This window comes from Vitis riparia, chromosome 6, assembly GCF_004353265.1.
Source record: "Vitis riparia cultivar Riparia Gloire de Montpellier isolate 1030 chromosome 6, EGFV_Vit.rip_1.0, whole genome shotgun sequence".
NCBI lineage: Eukaryota > Viridiplantae > Streptophyta > Magnoliopsida > Vitales > Vitaceae > Vitis > Vitis riparia.
Window position 1 is genome coordinate 16,020,371 of NC_048436.1, and position 21,534 is coordinate 16,041,904.

General features: G+C 38.7%; 1 protein-coding gene across 1 annotated transcript; it reads right to left on the reverse strand.

Moving 5' to 3' along the window:
• Positions 1–753: 753 nt before the first annotated feature.
• LOC117916211 (ATP-dependent zinc metalloprotease FTSH 7, chloroplastic) lies at positions 754–20,702 on the reverse strand. Its single transcript, XM_034832129.1, has 13 exons — positions 19,631–20,702; positions 17,118–17,183; positions 16,896–17,030; positions 16,711–16,776; positions 16,111–16,296; positions 15,936–16,022; positions 15,734–15,847; positions 15,532–15,656; positions 15,207–15,315; positions 8,228–8,353; positions 6,790–7,113; positions 6,584–6,707; positions 754–1,230 (listed from the first exon to the last, which is right to left on the reverse strand). The coding sequence occupies exons 1-13, from the start codon at positions 20,495–20,497 to the stop codon at positions 1,103–1,105; spliced, it is 2,457 nt and encodes an 818-aa protein (XP_034688020.1). The 5' UTR covers positions 20,498–20,702; the 3' UTR covers positions 754–1,102.
• Positions 20,703–21,534: the final 832 nt, after the last annotated feature.

Sequence of the window (21,534 nt, forward strand, 5' to 3'; positions counted from 1 at the left end):
TATCAAAGTAGTGCATTCTTACAGCAATAAATTCTATTTTTTTTTTTAAAACTATAATTAATAATTATGATTTTAATTCTAAATTTAAGGATGATTTTTAAAACCAATGTTAATAATTATGGTTTTATTTTTTATTTTTTAAAAGTCAAACAAAGATTAGATTAGTAAATATTTTGAAGGGGATGTATTTTGATTTTTTTTTTCTTTAAAAACACCATTTTGGCATTGTGTGGTGCTTTTCTAAAAGCAATCTCCGTAATTGCCCAAACATCAAAACCTTACATCAACAAGGTCTCCACACCCACACCCCAACTAAAAGTATGAAAATAAAGATATTTTGCGAGTACAGCAAGGGATTTTCAAGCAAATTTACAAACTAAGATAAAATTTCTTATACTTGCTATCTTTTTTTGTATTATGTTTATGAATTTGAACAACACCAAATTTAGTACATTTTTCGATTTTCTTATAATCTCCAAACATAATTAAAATATATTCACGGTAAAAGCTATTTTTAGAATCCGTGTTAAAAACTATGATATTTAAAATAATTACTAAATGAGTTTCCAAAATAAAGTAACTTGTTCTGTATGTAACATCAAATTCAATTTTATTATTATTATTATTTTTTTTTTTTAAAACCATAATAAGTAACATTGATTTTAGTTTTAAATTTAATGATGGATTTTAAAACCATGGTAATTGTGGTTTTTTTGCAAAAAAAAAAAAAATTCATGAGATGACAAATACTAGTTGGGTAAAGTAGTATTGACTTTCATTAGATGTTAAAATGGTGGGAGACTTGACAAAGCTCACGTAGTATTGACTCTAGAGCTGTTCCTCCCCTTCTTTCCTTTTTTTTTTTTTTTTTCTTTTCTTTTTTCAGGTTTTAAACCTTTGTATTACGAGGAAGAAGAGAGAACCGGGTGGCAGATGTTAAGACAAACCCCAACATCTCCTTTGATGGAATATACATTGATAAGGGTATGTTGGAGTGAATGAGAAGTTCATCTTTCAAAACAGTGTGGAGATACTGACTAAAATGGAACTCCATACCCCACCGATGTTTCAATGCACACTGAAAGTAATGTATGCAGTAGCATCATCCAGATCCTATTTGCAGTGGGTGAATAGGTTCTTGCTTGCCTCTAATGAAGATTGTAAGCTCTGCAGGTGCAACAACCATCTTCAACCATTCTTGTAGCTCCTCACCTTCCACTTTCTCATTTTCTGAATCAAAAGCATAGTTAGGATAATGTGAAAGTAAACTTTATGATTAGAACAACCCCCATTTTTATATCTCAAGTTCTATATAAGCCGTTTAATGTAAAGATATTTGAATCCAAAGGCCTTGCCCTGTTGGGATGGGAATGAAATCACTTCATTTGAACCAAGCCTTCCAAGACTTGTCAGCTCATTGATTAAACATAAGTTTTGATGACAATAAAATAAAGGCTTGTATTTAACATTCAACTTGAAATGCCATACGCAAGAAGATCACCTTGGATCAATCAAGAAGAATCGATGCAACTTAATGCAATGAAGCTAAAAAGGAAATTTATAGAATGGTTTTTTCAAGATTATATTATATAGAATGAGTTCTCCCATAAGACTAGGTCAAGGTGCTACTCAAAGAGGATAAAATATAGTTTCACATTGACCTTTAAAAGCTAAACCTTTTGAATAAAAAAGAACCGCACCTCTATGAAGGTTTTTAAAAAGGAAAAAGAATTAAACTGCTATGAAGGTTTTTAAAAGAACTCATTTATGCATTATTGATGATTTTTATGAAAAAATAAGGTGGATTCATGCAAGATTAAAAACTCATGCTTGACAAACTTTTTGATGATGTGGTGGATTGAGTATATAGTTACAGGCACTAGTAGTCATTGCCTTGCCAAGAAGTTGAAGGCTCTTAAAAATGATCTAAGAAAGTGGAATACAAAAGTTTTTGGCAATGTCCCTGTTAGCAGATCAGAAGCCTTTGCTCGCATTTAGTTCTAGGATTCGAAGGAGAGGGGCAACCCTCTTTCTCTTGAGGTAAAGGCCAAAAAAAGGGCTCTGGAGGATTACAAGAAATGGGCTTTGTTGGAAAAAACTTCGTGGAGACAAAAGTCTAAGAAAATTTGGTTAAAGGAGGGAGACAAGAACACCAGATTTTTTCATAAGATGGCTCATGCCCGTGCGAGGAGGAATTTATTAACCAAAGTGAAAATCAAAGGGGTTACACTGACCGATGAAAATAAGATTTGGGCTGGGGTATGCAGGGCTTACCAATCTTTGTTGTCAGAATCAGGGAATTGGAGACCAAGTGTAAGGGGTTTACAATTTGGAGTGTTGGGGGAAGAAAAGTCAAGAAAGTTAAGAGTTGCCTTTTATGGAAAATGAAGTTTTTGAAGCCCTTTGCAGTCTCTCAGGCCACAAAGCACCAGGCCCAGACGGATTCATTTTGGCCTTTTGGTAGTTTTGCTGGGAGTTCACCAAATTTGAGATTATGACCTTTTTTGGGGAGTTCTGTAGTCGTGGAACTTTCCAGAGAAGCCTAAATTCTACTTTCCTGGTTTTGATTCCAAAAAGTGGGGGAATTGTGGATCTAAAAGATTTCAGACCAATTAGTTTGGTTGGGGGTTTGCACAAGTTGTTAGCCAAGGTGTTGGCAAATAGGTTGAAGACGGTTGTGGGGAAGGTGGTTCGGAGTTTCAGCAAGCCTTTCTTCAGCGTAGACTAATATTCAATGTAGTCCTCATTGCCAGTGAGGCCGTTCACTCAAGATTAAAGAGCAATATCCCCGGTTTCCTCCCAAAAATGGACATTGAGAAGGCATACGACCATGTCAATGGGATTTCCTCCTTTTTGTTATGTCTAAAATAGGGTTTGAGGAAAAGTGGATTAGTTGGATCAAGTGGAACATTTCCACAGCTAGTTTTTCAGTTCTAATCAATGGCACTCCTTCAGGCTTCTTCCATAGCTCAAGGGGTTTGAGACAAGGCGACCCGTTGTCTCCCTACCTATTCATTTTGGTCATGGAGGTGCTTAGCTAGCTGCTGCTCAAAGCCAGAAGTGGGGGTTTTATTTCGTGGTTTGAGGCGGGAGAAGAGATGGAGAAGGGCGGGATGTGTCCCACCTGTTGTTTGTCGACGACACCTTAATTTTTGGTGAGGCCAATAGTTACCAACTGAAATATTTAAGTTGTGTGTTTGCATGGTTTGAGGCACTTTCTGGTTTAAAAGTGAATATAGATAAAAACGAGATTATTCTCGTCGAAAGGGTAGAGAATATGGAGGAGTTAGCTGTGGGGTTAGGAAGCTTCCCACTTCTTATCTGGGTCTTCCTTTGAGTGCCTCTTTCAAATCCCTAAGGGTATGGGACATAGTGGAAGAAAGATTTAAAAAAAGATTATCTATGTGGAAGAGACAATATCTCTCTACGGGGTGGGAGGCTTACCTTGATCAAAAGCACCCTTTCTAGCCTTCCGATTTTTTTCATGTCCATCTTTGTCATTCCTCGGAAGGTGAGTGCAAGACTTGAAAAGATACAAAAGGACTTTCTTTGGGGAGATGGAGCCTTGGAGAAAAGGCATCATTTGGTGAAGTGGAAAGTTTGTTGTGCTAATAAGAAAGAGGGAGGACTAGGAATTCGTAGCCTTGTGGGGGTGTGGAAAGCCATTAGAAGAGAATGAGAAGGCATACGAGGTAGTTTCCGCTTCCTAGTACGAAATTGGAAAAATGTTGAGTTTTGCAAAGATTTGTGGTGTGAGGATCAAACGCTGTAAAAAAGTTTTTCCAAATTTATTTCTCTTGGTTGTTGATAAAGATGGTTGGGTGTTAGATGCTTGGGAGGAGGGTGGGGAGTTGGGTTGTTGGAGTCCTCGCTTCTCAAGACGCCTTAATGATTGGGAGATGGGAGAGGTGGAGTTTGTTTCAGAAGCTTCATTCTTTGGTTGTTAGAAAAGATGTGAAGGACACTTTGAGCTGGAGAAAAAGTGGGAATGACTATTTTTTTTGTTAGTTCTCTCTAGCATTCCTACACAAGGGCTTCTAGTGACCCTTTCCCTTGGTGCATTATTTAGAGGTCTTGGGCTCCAGTGAGAGAGTTTTTTTGCTTGGGAAGCGTTTTGGAATGGAGTCTTGACTACTGACCAGCTGAAAAGAAGGGGATGAAACATGCCAAATAGATGTTTCTTGTGTAAAGAAGAAGAGGAAACTAATGACCATCTTGTTTTGTTTTGTAACAAGGCCAGCATGTTGTGGAATCTGATCTTCTTCTCCCTTTTCGGTGTGCATTGGGTTTTGCATTCCACCGTGAGGGGGAACTTGCTTGGGTGGAAGGTAAAAGAAGAGCAAAAGCGTGGAAAGCTGCACCTTTATGCCTAATGTGGGCTTAATGGAAAGAAAGGAATGGGAAAGCATACAACAACGTCGAACGGACTGACCAAGCTATTAAATATTCTTTTGTGTATTATTTTTTGAATTGGGCTATGGTGTATATAGAGGATCACACTTTGTATTTGGTTGACTTTATAGATTGGTTGTTCGTTAAGGGGTAGACTCTTTTGTCTATGTGATACCTAGTTTTTTGGGCATTTAGTGTATACTTCGTGTGTACTGTTTTTGTCATTTCTAGGTGTTCCTAATACATGCTATTATTTACCTATAAAAAAAAAAGAACCAAATTGAGGCATTGCAATTTGTCACTAGTGCACTTTTTTGCATTTCCAATTTTGATGGTTGACCAAGTGATCAAATCAGTGATTGATAGTTCATTAGGACTAAGTGGTTAACCAATTCACCAGGGTTGGATGCTTAAGTAGTATATTTTTTGTAGTGTCTAGCAACTGACTAACTAACTAAGCAACCGGGGTCAATCGACTGAGAAATGTGAGTCTCAATGGCCACCTACAATGAAATTAATACACAACAAAAAATATGGCTAACGACTATATTGAATAAAAATCTCATATAGAAGACTTTTAAACCTTATTTATTAATGAACTACCACTTACAAATCATTATATTGATCAAATCTTAACTCTTTAGTACACTTTTAAGTGCAATTATTTCTCAACTTGTAAACCACATTTATTGCACCTTAGGACTAGCTATCTTTCTAATTGTACTCATACTTGTTAAGCTAATTCTTATGTTTTTTTTTTTTTTTTTTTTATTCCAAATTCATTGTACTTGGTTAGAGAGCAATTCTAAGTGTTAGAAGAACACTAGTGGAGTTTTAGAAGCCCATTGAAACCTAAAAACCAAGTGTAAAGTTGAAGGATTTCTTAATTTGGATGGTCCTTAGTATAATGGATTACCTCAAGGTTTGGATTAAAGCTTAAGGCCATTGACATAGACGAGATTGTGCCAAACCAAGTTAAAATCATTATTTACCTTTTCTAACCCTTGCTCTTAATCGCTTACTTATTCTCATTATTCATTATTGTATCTTATTGTAATTCTAGTTAAATATATTATATATTGGGAAAAAAAATGGAAAGTACCATCACCCCATTCTCTTGGGTGATTACCTAGGTTTGCTAATTAAATTGACTTCACAAGATTAAGTCTATGGTCTTGGAAAGATAACCACATGGCTTTCATCCACTATGTTGAGAAGGAAAAGAGGAAAAGTAAGACCATACCAAACATCCGATTCAAGATTGGAAGTACATTGAGAAGCAAAAACGTTGAATTTACTAAAAATCTTTCCCACTCCACACCACCCCCTCAACACCAAACCAGCCCAAACCCAAATCAAATCAACGCCCTCCACCCTCTTCACCAAACATAATAAATAAATAAATAAAATAAAACAAAAGCATCATAAAACGAATATCACTATTTTTTTTAAAAATGACCATCACCCCATTCTCGTGGGTGATTCCCTAGGCTTGCTAGTTAGATTGACTTCATAGGACTAAGTCTATGGTCTAGGAAAAGATAACCACATGGCTTTCGTATACTATATTGAGGAGGAAAAGAGGAATAGTAAGACCATACAAAACATTTGATTCAAGTTTGGAAGTACCTTGAAGCGATAATGTTGAATAGACTCAAAATCTTTCCCCACTCCACACCACACACAACACCAATCCAGCCCAAACCAAAATCAAACCAACACCCCTCCACCCTCTTCATCAAACATAAAAAAATAAAATAAATAAATACATACATAAATAAATAAATCATAAAAGGACTTCACCATCTCTCAAAGCTATTGCAGAGAATATCAATGCTTTGTACTTGGAGAGTAAAATATATTTATACCAAAATATCAATGTTCTTGTGCTCCAAATCCAAGGGCAGTGACTCTTCTCTAAAAGGTTTCAGGTGTCTAATTTTCGAGGTTCTATCAGACAAAATATTCTAACCTACAAACTAGAAACTTTAAATATAAGTAGGGCAACCAACTCAATTTTGATGCATTTCAAGGCAGCTTGGAAGATTAAACTCTCCTGTCCATGCAACTTTACTAGTAATTTGTCTGCCCATCCAATTAAATAGTCCTAGATAAATCCTTGAAAGAATTATAGTACCATATAGATGCACTGAAACATAATTTAAAAAATAAGAAAGCAGTAATTTAGTACCTTCCAAATGAGCTCCAAGCCCCTCCAAAACAGTAGGGTTAGCACGCACAACAGAGAGTGCTACATCAAGTGCAGATTGCAGCAGTACTTTCACCTCTCTTTGAACAAGATCAACAAGATGCCCCTGTTGTGTAATCCAGGATCAAACTTCGCAGTAAATGGTAGAAAGAAGAAAATGTCCACTAGAAAAAAGAAAACAGGATGACCTGATCCCTTCCCCAAGGCATGGACCCCCCTGACTCATCGATCCCACCCCCAGAAAGTGTTGCTAAGGACACTGGGCCTATGGTCTGATTAAGACCATATTCAGCTACTGCTTTGTATGCCATGTCAGTTGCTCGCCGGATATCATCAAGTGCACCTGTCGATACACGGCCAGAATATACAACTTCTTCTGCAGCACGTCCTCCAAGAAGAGTAACCAAGCGCCCACGTAACTCATCAATGAACAGCAAATATCGATCCTCATTGGTGGGAGGAGTATATGTAAAACCCAATGCCCCTCCTGATCTTGGCAATATGCTCAACTTCTGTGAACACAAAATACAGATAGCATTGGACCATCTAATGTTATGTGGACGATTTAAAATGACAAAGCATGTATGCATGTGATGGACTCACATCCTAGTATAATACTTCTACTAAATTTTTTTCTGCACAGTAGTGGTTGAAATTTCCCATATATTTTTGGTACCAAATATTTATCACATAAAATACCTAACTTCATAACTTCTCTAAGCCATTAAAACATATGGAACTCATCAAACCTTTACGAACACAAAGATGACTGAATCCTCAGATGAAGGATTTCTTGACATAAGGGTCTGTCACAGCCCACAAATATGACAAGCAAACGTGCCCAACATAAGAGTAAAAGCCAAACCAGTGGGGAAATTGACCATCTAATGAGTGGATTTTTCCAAGACCCCTGTCGCATTATTTGATTTCAGAAAGAAATCTAAAGATCTGGTACTACCTATGTTGCATGGATTTGGTATAAGTGTCAGACATGAGTATGTGTCAAAGTGTCAAAGTGTCAAATCCTTCACAACTCAAATTTTAGATAATGGAAACTTAGCTAAAAAGGATCCAAAAAAAGGGCATGAGTACTTGGATATGGCTTAATAAAAAAAAGGCAATTAAAAATAAATCGGAAGCAAAGATATCATTTTTAAAGGCTCTTATCTTTTCCCTCTAATCCCCTTTTTTTCCTCATATCTCTGTGTTTACAAAAATTCACTTTTCAGCTAACTCTTCGTATCTTTTAATGTAATTATTACTGAGAAAGTTGAAAAAACAAAAGGATATTAATGAAAAAATCAAACAGCCACACCGAAAGGAAAATAGGAGTATCGAACAAGGATCCCATACCTACACCCAAGTTATGTTGTGCCAATACAGATACATTAGATGAAATTGAAGGATCTGGGTAGCATAGGCTACTACTATTATTAACCAGAAAGAATGATTTTAAGCACCAATTATCTCCTAGATGGAATTTTTTGGGCCTAACACTTTTTGCACATCTGGCATAAGAATTAGTATCTCACGTGTCTTCCAAATTCTCCAGGGAGGTTAAATAATTTGAAACTTGTTAAGCAGTAAAGGAAAATATTTATTGTAAATAAGGTCCTAATAACTTACCTCAACACGTGGCTGTCCACAAAGAAGATTAGCAACAGCAGTTCCCACTACTGCATGACCAGCTTCATGCCGTGCAACAACAGCCTTCTCACTTCCCTGCAACTTGGTGGTCTTCTTTTCTATGCCCTATAACAAGACAGTTGGTTGAGCTATGCAGTCAGTCTAACAAGGATTCAAGACATGATAATTGTATTAAGAAAGCTTCGCTATGACTTAAAACTTGTCTGCAGAACAAAATCAGAATCAAGAATGAAACAGCAATGCACTAATAGTAAAATGAAAACAACCACAAACATTCTTATAACTACAAAACAACAAGGGAAAAGGCATTTTAGATCACAAGAACACTCAAGCAAGCGTGTAGTTTTAGGAAGTTCAAATAGTAAACCCCCTACTAAAAACGCATGGATAAGGCAAGTGCAGGAGAAACCACACAAAACAGAGATAGGAACATTGCTTAAGCATTCTGCTAAAAAATTGGGGTGGATTGTTGTTGGAATTTGGCATTCAAAGTTAGGGTTTTTTAATTTAGGAAAGTATTTTAGGAATAAAGAAGGAGAGATCATTTAGGATGATTCAGTTTCCTAATTTTAGGAGAGAATCAAGCTAGATTGATTTTTCTTATTCAATCAGTTGTGTATATATATGTGTATGGTGTGTACCTAAAGAATCAATAAAGGAATTCAGAAATTCTTCATGGTATCAGAGCCAGTTTTCTGAAACCCTAATCCCTTCTGGCCACCTCGTATTCAGGCCATCATTCATTCCGGCCAAATCTCTCTGGCCATCTCTCAATCCGACCATCTCTCATTCCGGTCATCAGTCCCTGTTCTCAGAGCCAAGGGAGAAAACGCTTTCCAATCGGTAATCGTCGTCAGAAAAACATTCACCGCCGGCGAACTTTTCCGGCGAACTTTTCCGGCGAACTTTCCGGCGACGGTTTTTTTTCACACCGCAAGGAGCGTCTGGAGGAGATCTACAACTTTTCCAAAAACACCGGAGCCAGAAAACCATCCACGCGCCGCCCATTTGCGTTTTTCCGGCCGGCGACTGCATCTCACGCGCCGGCGCGTGAGGGCGCGTGAGCCACTTTCCGGCGACGCGCTTCCTACTCCAAGCTCGCCTGACGCCGACCAGCCACCCTACGTACCTGTTTCTGCCATCCAAGCCCTGCACGTGCCTCTTTTGGGGTCTTTTTGCCTCCGCGAGCCCTCCGATCAGCTTTTCCGACGTCCTCCGGCTATTTTTCCTCAACTCCAATCCCTGCACGTGCCTTGGGAAGTGTTCTTCTACCTTTCCGGTCCATGACGAAATACGGAATGGCATCATCACAAGTATCCAGCGTCACGTCACCAGAATTAGGAGGCAGATCTGAAATTCCAAACCTTGGTGGTAGTGATTCCTCTCCTATTCTCATCACAGGACACAAATTAAATGGCCATAACTACTTACAGTGGTCACAATCTGTGTTGCTGTTCATTTGCGGTAAAGGAAAGGATGAGTACCTCACTGGAGAAGCAGTCATGCCAGAAACTACAGAACCGGGTTTCAGGAAGTGGAAGATTGAAAACAGCATGATCATGTCATGGCTTATCAATTCCATGAATAATGACATAGGTGAAAATTTCTTGCTGTTTAGGACTGCAAAGGACATATGGGATGCAGCCAAAGAAACTTACTCAAGTTCTGAAAATATTTCAGAACTTTTTCAGGTTGAATCAGCCCTACATGACTTTCGCCAAGGAGAGCAGACAGTTACTCAGTATTACAACACACTCACAAGGTATTGGCAGCACCTTGACTTATTCGAGACTCACTCATGGAAATGTCCTGATGATGCAGCAACATACAGGAAAATTGTGGAACAAAAGAGACTGTTCAAGTTTTTCCTAGGACTAAACAGGGAATTGGATGATGTTAGAGGCCGAATCATGGGCATTAAACCCCTGCCAAGTCTCAGGGAGGCTTTTTCAGAGGTTAGGCGTGAAGAAAGTAGAAAGAAAGTGATGATGGGATCCAAAGAGCAACCTGCCCCAACATTGGATGCCTCTGCCCTTGCGACTCGGTCATTTAATAGTAGTGGTGGAGATCGTCAGAAACGGGATAGGCCTTGGTGTGATTATTGTAAGAAACCAGGCCATTATAAGGAGACTTGCTGGAAGCTTCATGGCAAACCAGCTGATTGGAAACCAAAGCCACGGTCTGACAGAGATGGCAGAGCACACGTGGCTGCCAACTCTGAGAGCACCTCTGTTCCCGAGCCGAGTCCATTCAACAAAGAGCAGATGGAGATGCTACAGAAACTATTAAGCCAGGTTGGCAGTGGCAGTACTACCGGTGTAGCCTTCACTGCTAATCGAGGAGGAATGAAGTCGTGGATAGTGGACACAGGTGCTTCTGATCACATGACAGGAGATGCTACCATTCTTCAAAATTACAAGCCAAGTAATGGTCATTCATCCGTCCATATTGCTGATGGTTCAAAGTCAAAAATTGCCGGGACAGGTTCTATAAAACTTACTAAAGACTTGTATCTTGACTCTGTTCTCCATGTTCCAAACTTGGATTGTAATCTTTTGTCCATTAGCAAATTGGCCCGTGATCTCCAATGTGTTACTAAATTTTATCCAAACTTGTGTGTTTTTCAGGACTTGAAATCGGGGAAGATGATTGGCAGTGCTGAACTGTGTTCCGGGCTCTACCTCCTCTCATGTGGTCAATTCTCAAACCAAGTTTCTCAAGCAAGTTGCGTACAGTCTCAGAGTATGTTAGAGTCTTTCAATTCTGTGTCAAATTCTAAGGTCAATAAAGATAGTGAGATTATAATGTTACACTATCGCCTTGGTCATCCTAGCTTTGTTTACCTTGCAAAATTGTTTCCCAAATTATTTATCAATAAAAATCCAGCATCTTATCACTGTGAAATTTGTCAGTTTGCAAAGCATACTCGAACAGTCTATCCTCAAATCCCATACAAACCTTCGACTGTTTTCTCTCTAGTACATAGTGATGTGTGGGGTCCCTCCCGGATAAAAAATATTTCTGGCACTCGATGGTTTGTGACATTCGTTGATGATCATACACGGGTAACATGGGTTTTCCTTATGAAAGAAAAGTCAGAGGTCGGGCACATTTTTCAAACCTTCCATCTTATGGTTCAAAATCAATTCAATTCCAAAATTCAAGTCCTCAAGTCAGATAATGCAAAGGAATACTTTACTAGTAGTCTCAGTACTTATCTTCAAAATCACGGCATTATCCACATAAGTTCTTGCGTTGACACCCCACAACAAAATGGGGTGGCTGAACGCAAGAATAGACATCTCTTGGAGGTTGCCCGGTGCCTTATGTTTTCCTCTAATGTTCCAAACTATTTCTGGGGGGAAGCTATTCTCACAGCTACTTATTTGATTAACCGTATGCCATCCAGAGTGCTTACCTTTCAATCCCCACGTCAACTTTTCTTAAAACAATTTCCTCACACCCGTGTAGCCTCTTCTGATTTACCACTCAAAGTATTTGGTTGCACGGCATTCATTCATGTGTATCCTCAAAATCGTAGCAAATTTGCTCCTCGAGCGAATAAGTGCATTTTCCTAGGGTATTCTCCAACCCAAAAAGGGTACAAATGCTATTCTCCAACCAACAAAAGATTTTACACCACCATGGACGTCTCTTTCTTTGAACATGTATTCTTCTATCCCAAATCTCATGTTCAGGGGGAGAGCATGAATGAACATCAAGTTTGGGAGTCTCTTCTTGAGGGTGTACCTTCTTTTCACTCAGAGTCACCAAATCCTTTTCAATTCGCGCCCACTGAGTTGTCCACACCCATACCGTCATCAGTCCAGCCATCTCCTATGACCATCCAGTCTCCCATGCCTATTCAACCTATAGCCCCACAACTTGCTAATGAGAACTTACAAGTTTACATCAGGAGGAGGAAAAGACAGGAATTAGAGCACGGATCACAGTCAACATGTGGTCAATATATTGACTCCAATTCAAGTCTTCCTGAAGAGAACATAGGTGAGGATAGGGCTGGAGAGGTGTTAATTCCCAGCATTGATGATTCTACTCTGCCGATTGCATTGAGGAAGGGTGTTAGGAGATGTACAGATCACCCAATTGGGAATTATGTTACATATGAAGGGCTATCACCATCTTACAGAGCATTTGCTACTTCTCTTGATGATACTCAGGTTCCCAACACAATACAAGAGGCATTAAAAATTTCAGAATGGAAGAAGGCAGTACAAGATGAGATTGATGCACTTGAGAAGAATGGGACGTGGACTATCACAGATTTGCCGGTTGGGAAGAGGCCCGTGGGTGCAAGTGGATTTTCACCATAAAATACAAAGCAGATGGATCAGTCGAGAGATTCAAGGCTCGTTTGGTAGCTAGAGGGTTTACGCAATCCTATGGGATAGACTATCAGGAGACTTTTGCTCCTGTTGCAAAACTGAACACTATCAGGATTCTTCTCTCATTGGCTGTCAATCAAGATTGGTGCTTGCAACAACTGGACATAAAAAATGCGTTTCTAAATGGTGACCTAGAAGAGGAAGTCTACATGGAAATACCACCTGGTTTCGAAGGAAGTATGGCAAAGAATCAGGTTTGCAAACTCCAAAAATCCTTGTACGGCCTTAAACAATCTCCCCGAGCCTGGTTTGATAGATTCACAAAAGCAGTCCTGAAGCTGGGCTACAAACAAGGTCAGGCTGATCATACTCTATTTGTCAAGAAGTCTCATGCCGGGAAAATGGCCATATTGATAGTCTATGTTGATGATATTATTCTATCTGGGAATGATATGGAGGAATTACAGAATTTGAAGAAGTATTTGTCAGAGGAGTTTGAAGTTAAAGACCTTGGAAATTTGAAATATTTCCTTGGTATGGAAGTGGCTAGATCAAGGAAGGGAATTGTAGTCTCTCAAAGAAAATACATACTCGATCTTCTTAAGGAGACCGGTATGCTTGGATGCAAACCAATTGATACTCCTATGGATAGTCAGAAGAAACTTGGTATCGAGAAAGAAAGTACACCGGTAGATAGGGGGAGATATCAGCGGCTCGTCGGGCGCTTGATTTATCTCTCACACACTCGGCCAGATATTGGCTTTGCAGTGAGTGCTGTAAGTCAATTCATGCACAGCCCCACTGAGGAACACATGGAAGCAGTCTACAGGATTCTTAGATATTTAAAAATGACACCAGGGAAAGGTCTATTCTTCAGAAAGACAGAGAACCGTGACACTGAAGTATACTCAGATGCGGATTGGGCAGGAAACATCATTGACAGGCGGTCCACTTCTGGATATTGTTCTTTTGTTTGGGGAAATCTTGTTACCTGGAGGAGTAAGAAGCAATCCGTTGTAGCCAGAAGTAGTGCAGAAGCTGAGTACAGAGCTCTTGCACAGGGAATCTATGAAGGGATTTGGATAAAAAGGGTTCTTAGTGAACTGGGGCAAACGAGTTCATCTCCAATTCTGATGATGTGTGATAATCAGGCAGCTATAAGCATAGCAAAGAACCCCGTGCATCATGACAGGACCAAGCACGTTGAGATTGACAGACACTTCATCACAGAGAAGGTGACTAGTGAGACGGTTAGATTGAACTATGTTCCTACCAAGCACCAAACCGCAGACATCCTCACCAAAGCTTTACCTAGGCCTAACTTTGAAGACTTAACTTGCAAGCTGGGATTATATGATATATATTCTCCAGCTTGAGGGGGAGTGTTGGAATTTGGCATTCAAAGTTAGGGTTTTTTAATTTAGGAAAGTATTTTAGGAATAAAGAAGGAGAGATCATTTAGGATGATTCAGTTTCCTAATTTTAGGAGAGAATCAAGCTAGATTGATTTTTCTTATTCAATCAGTTGTGTATATATATGTGTATGGTGTGTACCTAAAGAATCAATAAAGGAATTCAGAAATTCTTCAATTGTGTATGAATCAAGTCCATTCTATGTCAAGCACAGGATTTAGTGAACAACTCTTTTTATTTTCAATATCTGTTTCTCCAAAAAGTAAATCAAACTGAGGTTATATGAATTTATCAATAGCTTCAATGAAATGTCCTCAATTTTCAATGAAAGAAACCCTTGCAATCACATCTACATCGCACCATCATTACCTCGTATTAGACTGCTAAAAGCAAAAGCTGCTATACGCCTATAACAGAATCAAAAGGTTGAAAGGCAGATGGTGCCTTTTATATATATATATATATATATATATTGTTCAGTATACCCCCTGTATACATGCGGCTTCTTAGCCTTTTCTAATATATTTGATTGTTCATCCATCAAAAAAAAAAAAAATATATATATATATATATATATCCTACAATTGACTACTAAAAAGAATGAAAGAAAGAAAGAAAGAAGGATTGTAAGACAGACCATAGAGGTGAGATAGTAGAATTTACTACACACATAAGAAAAGTCCATTCTAAGGAAAGAACTTCCTTGCTGCCTCAAATATGACATATGTTTAGTCCCTAAAACAAAGAGATAATAGAGATATACACAACAAATGCGTCTACACATATTTATGGCTGGGGGGTACCCACTAGGGTAGCCCAATTGGTAAGGGCAAACACTAGGAAGTGTTGTCCCAGTAAGTGACACATGGTTTTGGGTTCGAATCCTACCCCTAATGATACCCTGAATTTACTTGGTGCCGGTTGTTGCGGGGCGGTCAACACCACAAGATTTGGGTCCCTATGGAGAGTCCTAAGGGCTTGGTCATAAAAGGTTCCTCAGTCATCACCAAAAAAAAAAAAAATTAAATTTAAAAAAAAAAGGGGGTGGGGGGGGGGCGTATTTTCTTCAAAAATCAAGCATTGTAACTTGTGATAGAATAAGGATTAATACACTTCAAATTAATTATCACCAAGAATAAATAAATAAATCCATCAGGAACAATAGAAGAGTGAGGGGGTGGCTGGGATTAGAGAGTTACAGCTATTGACCGCTCTACTGCATGAACAAAATCAATTTTCTCCACGACAACTTTATTTTGTCTTCCAGCTAACAAAGCAGCTTCATTCACTAAATTTGCTAGGTCTGCCCTGCACAGCATCCAAAATCAACAAAAAATTCTCTATGTTAGCTAGAAATTAGGAAAACACACACACGCACACACATATATACATATATAGAACCTGAATGGGATTAGAAAAGAAAGCTATTACCCAGTGAAGCCAGTGGTCATAGAACACACACACACACACACACATATACAGCAGTCATAGATCCTGAATGGGATCAGAAAAGGAGGCTATTACCCGGTGAAGCTAGTGGTCATAGATGCAATATCACTGAGATTAACATCTTCTCCTAGAGGAAGTTCTTTCTTGGAAACATGAACTTTTAGAATGGCTTCTCTTCCGATCCTATCAGGTGTTTCCACCTAAAAACCCACAAGGGAAAAATTATTCCAAAGAAAACTGTAGTGCAGAAACCTGCTCAATGAACCAGAATACAAACCATAACTACACGATCAAATCTCCCAGGGCGGCGAAGTGCAGGATCTAAGACATCTGAGCGATTAGTTGCTCCAAGAACAATAACAGCAGAGTTGCTATCAAATCCATCCATTTCCTGCAGCCCAATTTCAATCACATTAAACTAACAAGGAAATGGTTAAAACATTTCAGAAGCTGAAAGATAACTTCCAGGAGAAACCTACAGTAAGCAACTGGTTCAAGGTTTGCTCTCGCTCATCATTGCTAACAATGCGAAATCTACCATCACGGCTTTTTGCTACAGCATCTATCTGCGAAGAAGAAAAACATGACTAACAATGCACCAGGAAGCTCAAAATGCTGAACATGAATACACAACAAAAATTCCACGGTTCTAACCTCATCAATGAAGATTATTGATGGTGCTTCTTTCTTTGCCCTTGCAAAGAGATCTCTCACGCGGGAAGCTCCCATGCCAACATACAATTCTACAAACTCACTTGCAGAACAACTTATAAAAGGCACTTCAGCCTCCCCAGCCACAGCCTTTGCTAGGAGAGTCTTACCTGTCCCAGGAAGACCCACCTGTAAGATAGCCAAAGCCGTACTTACAAATCAAAGCCATACATAAAAACTTACATCCAAGAGCAAATTATGGAAACCACTTGTATCTGTTCTTTGGTAGATCATTTTAAGGTGTGGTATAGAGGAAGAAACTAGTCCATTGTTTTGATGAAAATCATCTCAAAAGGCTTCTGGATTCTCCTTTAGTAACCATAAAATGGTTAACAGATTGGGCAGAAGTCACCCAATATATTAATGTAATTTCTGGAGCAGGTGTCTCCTTCAAGGTAAAGATTTAGAATAGTTGATAACATCCCTGCGTGCAACTCAGATGCCAAAATGTATCTGATTGACCAGCATGCCTCAGTGAGACATGAACGACACTTTGTTTTTTTCATGTGGTAGCTTTTATCCCCAATCTTTGCTTAAACTCACCAGGAGAACACCTCGAGGAGGGCGAGCACCAACTCGTACATACCTGTCCGGATTTCTGAGGAATTCCTGGCCAATAAACATCAGTGCATAAAGACCGTTTCATGGAAGAGTAGAAATCCTTTATGATTCCCCAGAAATTTAATGATCCAAGAAGTAAAATTAATATTGAGGAATGTCTAACATACTACAATTTCTTCTAGCTCCTCCTTAGCCTCATCAACACCTGCAACATCAGCAAAGGTAACTGTTTCCCCTTGTTCATTGACTTTAGTTCCACCAGAAGCACCAGACTTGCGGCTCCTAAGCTGACCAGCTGTATGCTGTGTAGGTAGGCATTCACTCACTCAGAATTCCTTGCAAATTAGCATTAGTTTCAAGGTAAATGAAAGCAACACACTCATACACACCTGAGAAAAGCTTACAGGAAATCGGTGGAGAAGACCTGCAAGCACAGCAACATAGAACAATGCAATCTGCAAAGACGAGTGTCAAGATAAGCAACAGTGGGCAAGGTTGATGCATGATCCAGATAGAGCTGATTGTTCAAAACTCCCCAGATAAACAATTTCCTTCTGACAACCAAAATATTCCTTATTACTAAATTTATAAATTTCATTTAATTTGCAAAAGCTGATCTAGGTAGTTGAAAAACACATCATTTGAATATTGTCAGACATTTCCTGATAGAGACATGTCATGTGATTCACTGCCCCATGTTGTGTTGTGGTTCACACATCCAATGGTGTGTCACTGATGAAATCCAACTGAGCCTCAGATCATCCTAATGGACCTATCCCTAAAGGATTGTGGGATCTCATCCTGCTTAGATGGATTTTTGGGACTACCTCATTGATGGAAGCCCACCATGGTGATTGTGGTTGTCACCATCAAAGCACTCCTAGTTGTGCCTAAGGCACACACCCTAATGCTGGTGCAAAACTCTGTATTAAAGTTCAATAAATTCGGTATATCTCTGTTTTACGGTTCTACCTTCCTCTCTACCCAGTTGCATGTACCTCACATGCCTTGCCTTTAGAGGAAAGGAAGACCCACTCTTAGGGCAGTGTATCATGTGCCAACATGGGCTAAATTGGTATTGTGCTGATCACAACTGTAGACCAAGGCTCCAAGCTCATGCGATGTGCAGACTACAAGGGCTGATATTAGCCCTAGCCCTATAATAAATTCTTTCTTTATAAGACTTGAACTTTTGAGGTCAAAATCATGACATGAGCCTGGTTAAAAACTCAATCCAACCCAAATCAAAACTAATGGAAATTAAATCTAATCTAGTGGTAAGTAGAGTAGATCTAGGAATGGTATAGCAGAGGATCTCTGGGTAAAAGAGGCAAGTCAGCATCATTGGAGTCCTTGTTATAGAGAACTGTTTTACAATTAGGAGGTGCACTGGGTGGTTGTTTAGTGGAATGTATTCGCTTTTGCTTAGTAATAAACACATTGAGGGTAGAATGGAATGCAGGTGTGCAAAGACTAGGAGCTTTCTGTTAAAATCTTTGTACTATTCCTTGTCCTCGAGGTGCACCTTCACTTTCCCTGCCAATGAGGTGTGGAATTCCAGGGTGTCTCTTAAGGTGTCTTTCTCTGTTTGAAAGCTAAATAGGAGAAAATTCCGGCTATTAATCAACTAAGGGAGAGGGGTAGTTGTTGGCCAACAGATGATGTTTGTGTAAGAACTAGGAGAACTCGACAAATCATATTATTGGTTCATTATAGTAAGGTTTGCTGGCATGTTCCCATGATCGGTTCAAAAGTAACTGTTAGGGTGAGAAGACAAAGGAGTGGACAAGTGGAGGAGGAAATTATGGAAGTTAGCCCCCTTTATAGGGGCTCATTCACATGGATCTAGGAATGACATGTGTACAAACCAGTGTTAAAAAAACTAAAATCCTTGGTAAACAGTAAGTTTCATTGTGAATTGCAAACATTATCAACATTGTTAAATATGCTTTTCTTTTCTCCCCTTTTTTTTTTTATACCTAATGTAGCAAAGCACCAAAAAAGAAGTCTTCTTTTTCCATATCCAATCAGGGTTCTAATAAAATTATAGAAATAATATCCCAATATCAATATCCTCTAATCATAGTTCAAAAGGATGAGAATCTCAAGTGCATATGGAGAATATATGTAATTCATGAGTATGCCTTGAAATTCAGACTCTTGGGATCCATTGCCAGCACCTTCAACCCTGAATTTTTCGTCAACAGCTACACTACCTTGGGCTAAAACAATTTAACAATGGTGTGGCAGACCTCTAAATGAAACCTAAAGTAAACAATATTTATTTGGAATTCCATGGTTACATTGAAAAATAGAGAAAATATATTTCGGTTTTGTTTATATTTGATAATAAGTTTATTATTAATCTGTTAAATGAGTACTTTGAGACTTTTCCCCCTATTTGAGTTTAATCTAAGGCTTGGTGAACATTATACATATTTGAATTCTTTGGCTTAAAAAGTGGCTCCTGCTTTTATTTACTATTCAAAATAAATAACTCAACCTTTCACTTAATAAACTTTAAAATTAACTATTAGCATTCCCAATCTTTAATCAAGGCTAACATACTACAAGCATTGGAGGAGTAATATACTGGTTTGCTAAAACTTGTCAGAATCCAGTTTTAGGGTTCCATTTTAGAAGCTTTGGCATGAAGAAATAGAGTTTTTTAGCTGATAAAAAAAAAACACAAAAACAAAACAAAACCCCAAGTACAAAGCCAAGTATCTCGAATTGCTAGAACTTTCTTTGTAATAAGAACCAAAAACCACATTTTTCTTGGTCTTGAATTCAATGTTCAAACTTCAGAAGCAAATAGAAATACGCAGAATGCAGAAAATTACATTTCCCAATATTGCTCTTTTCATGAAAGACCTTATCTAGAAAAAGGAAGAAAACTCACTAGTGCGGAGTTTAAGAAGCCCCCGGACCGCTTATCCGGAGAACCGAACTCGACCTCATTCTCGAGCATCTTCTCGTACGGCGTCTTTATATCACTCGGCCTAGTTGTGGTATAAACAATCCTCTTTGTCGGAGCCACACTCCTAATCAACGACTCCGATTCCTGCAATTTACTCATCCCTCCCACTTCACTCTCTTGACTACCCTGTTCCGATTTCAATCTAAACATAATATGCACTCCATCAACCTCAACTTTCTGCACCTGATTACTATTAATCTTACTCAAAAAATCACTGTATGGAACGCTAACAAATGACGTCGGCGTCCTCGGTTCAGACCCCGGCAACGGAATCCCAGGCCTGAGCAGCCTCATGACGAGCATAACAATTCCCAATTGCAAAAGCAATATTCCAATTTCCTGCGCCTGAATAATCGGCTGCCACCGCCACTTGCCTCCCTTCCACCACCCACCTTTTCCTTGCTTCTCCCTCCGCGGCGTTTTCGAATTTGAATTGGACGAGCTCTTAGAACCCTCACTCGTTTTCGCTTCGCTTTTTTCGTTCGAACTTGCCTTTGAATCACTGTCCTGGCAATTCGCTCTGATTCTACTCTCTCTCCGCCATTCCTGATTCCTCAGAAAGCTTCTCCGAATATCGAACCAATCCAGATTCCTCGAAACCCTAACTGGTACATACGTATTGGTTGAACGGCACGAAACCGAATTCCATATAATCCGACTGAATTTGTAGTGAAAAACCCTAGATTGACCATGAAACAAGCTCAATCCGCAACAGTCCTTTGGGTTATGATTCAAATTTGAAGCGAATTTTCTCGGAATTATTGGTTTCAGAGGTTCAATTGTCGCCATATATTGAAACCCTAGAAATGAAATGAAACCGAAATGGGAAAAGCACGAACCGTACGTTTGAGACTTGAGCACATGGGCTGTGTTAGAGGTGAGACCAGAGAGATAGAGCCATAGAGGAAGAAAAAAGTGGAAGGGAAGGTAAGGAGAGATTCAACTGGGAATATGGAGCGTTGGATTCGGCAGGGTGTGTGTGGATCCTGGCCGTTTGTTTTTCACACAAGTGTTTCTGCTTTATCCGGTTTTCTATCATCCACAGTCTTGGGTTGCGATAGAAATTCGAGGAGAGATTCTGTGTTCCTGTCTCCACGTGGGCGTCTATTGTGCGACTGTGGTACTCGACACGTGTCACGACGTTCATTAGGTCCCACATTTTACTTTGGGCCCGCCAGGCCCTTCAATGCTTGTGGGCTTGGGCTTAAATTTGCTAACTTTACATTCCGTTTGATAAATAACTCCCAAAAATATCTCTTTATACCTTGAAAATCTTTAATATGTCTCTCCATTTCTTTAATATGCTTAAAATGCTATTTTATATATTCAAAATTCCTAATATGTTCTATTCGTTATCGATTTTTATAGAATATTGTTTCATCTATTAATATTTTTTAATATATTTTGTATATTATATAACCTTCAATTTCTTCATTTTAAAGTTTCAAGGGGTGTTTGATACACGAGAATATGGAATAAAAACGAATTTGGTGATTTCATTTTTAGCATTTGGATGAACCTAAATGATTATTTATTTCTATTCTAATATTTGGTAATAATATGAATGAGAATTAAAAATAAATAAATTAACAATAATACCTTTACATATAATTTGAAATTGAGATTTTTTTTGTTATTAAATAATAAGACTAAAAATAATAATTTTGTTATGATATAAAGAGGTATCAGGGATTGATGAATAAAATGTAGGGTAAAATAGTAATTTTAAACTATTTTATATTTTCTTAGAAGATTAATGAATCAAAATATCACCTACTTGCGATAAATTGAAATCTCACTTTCATCGAATTCCTACTTATAAATGG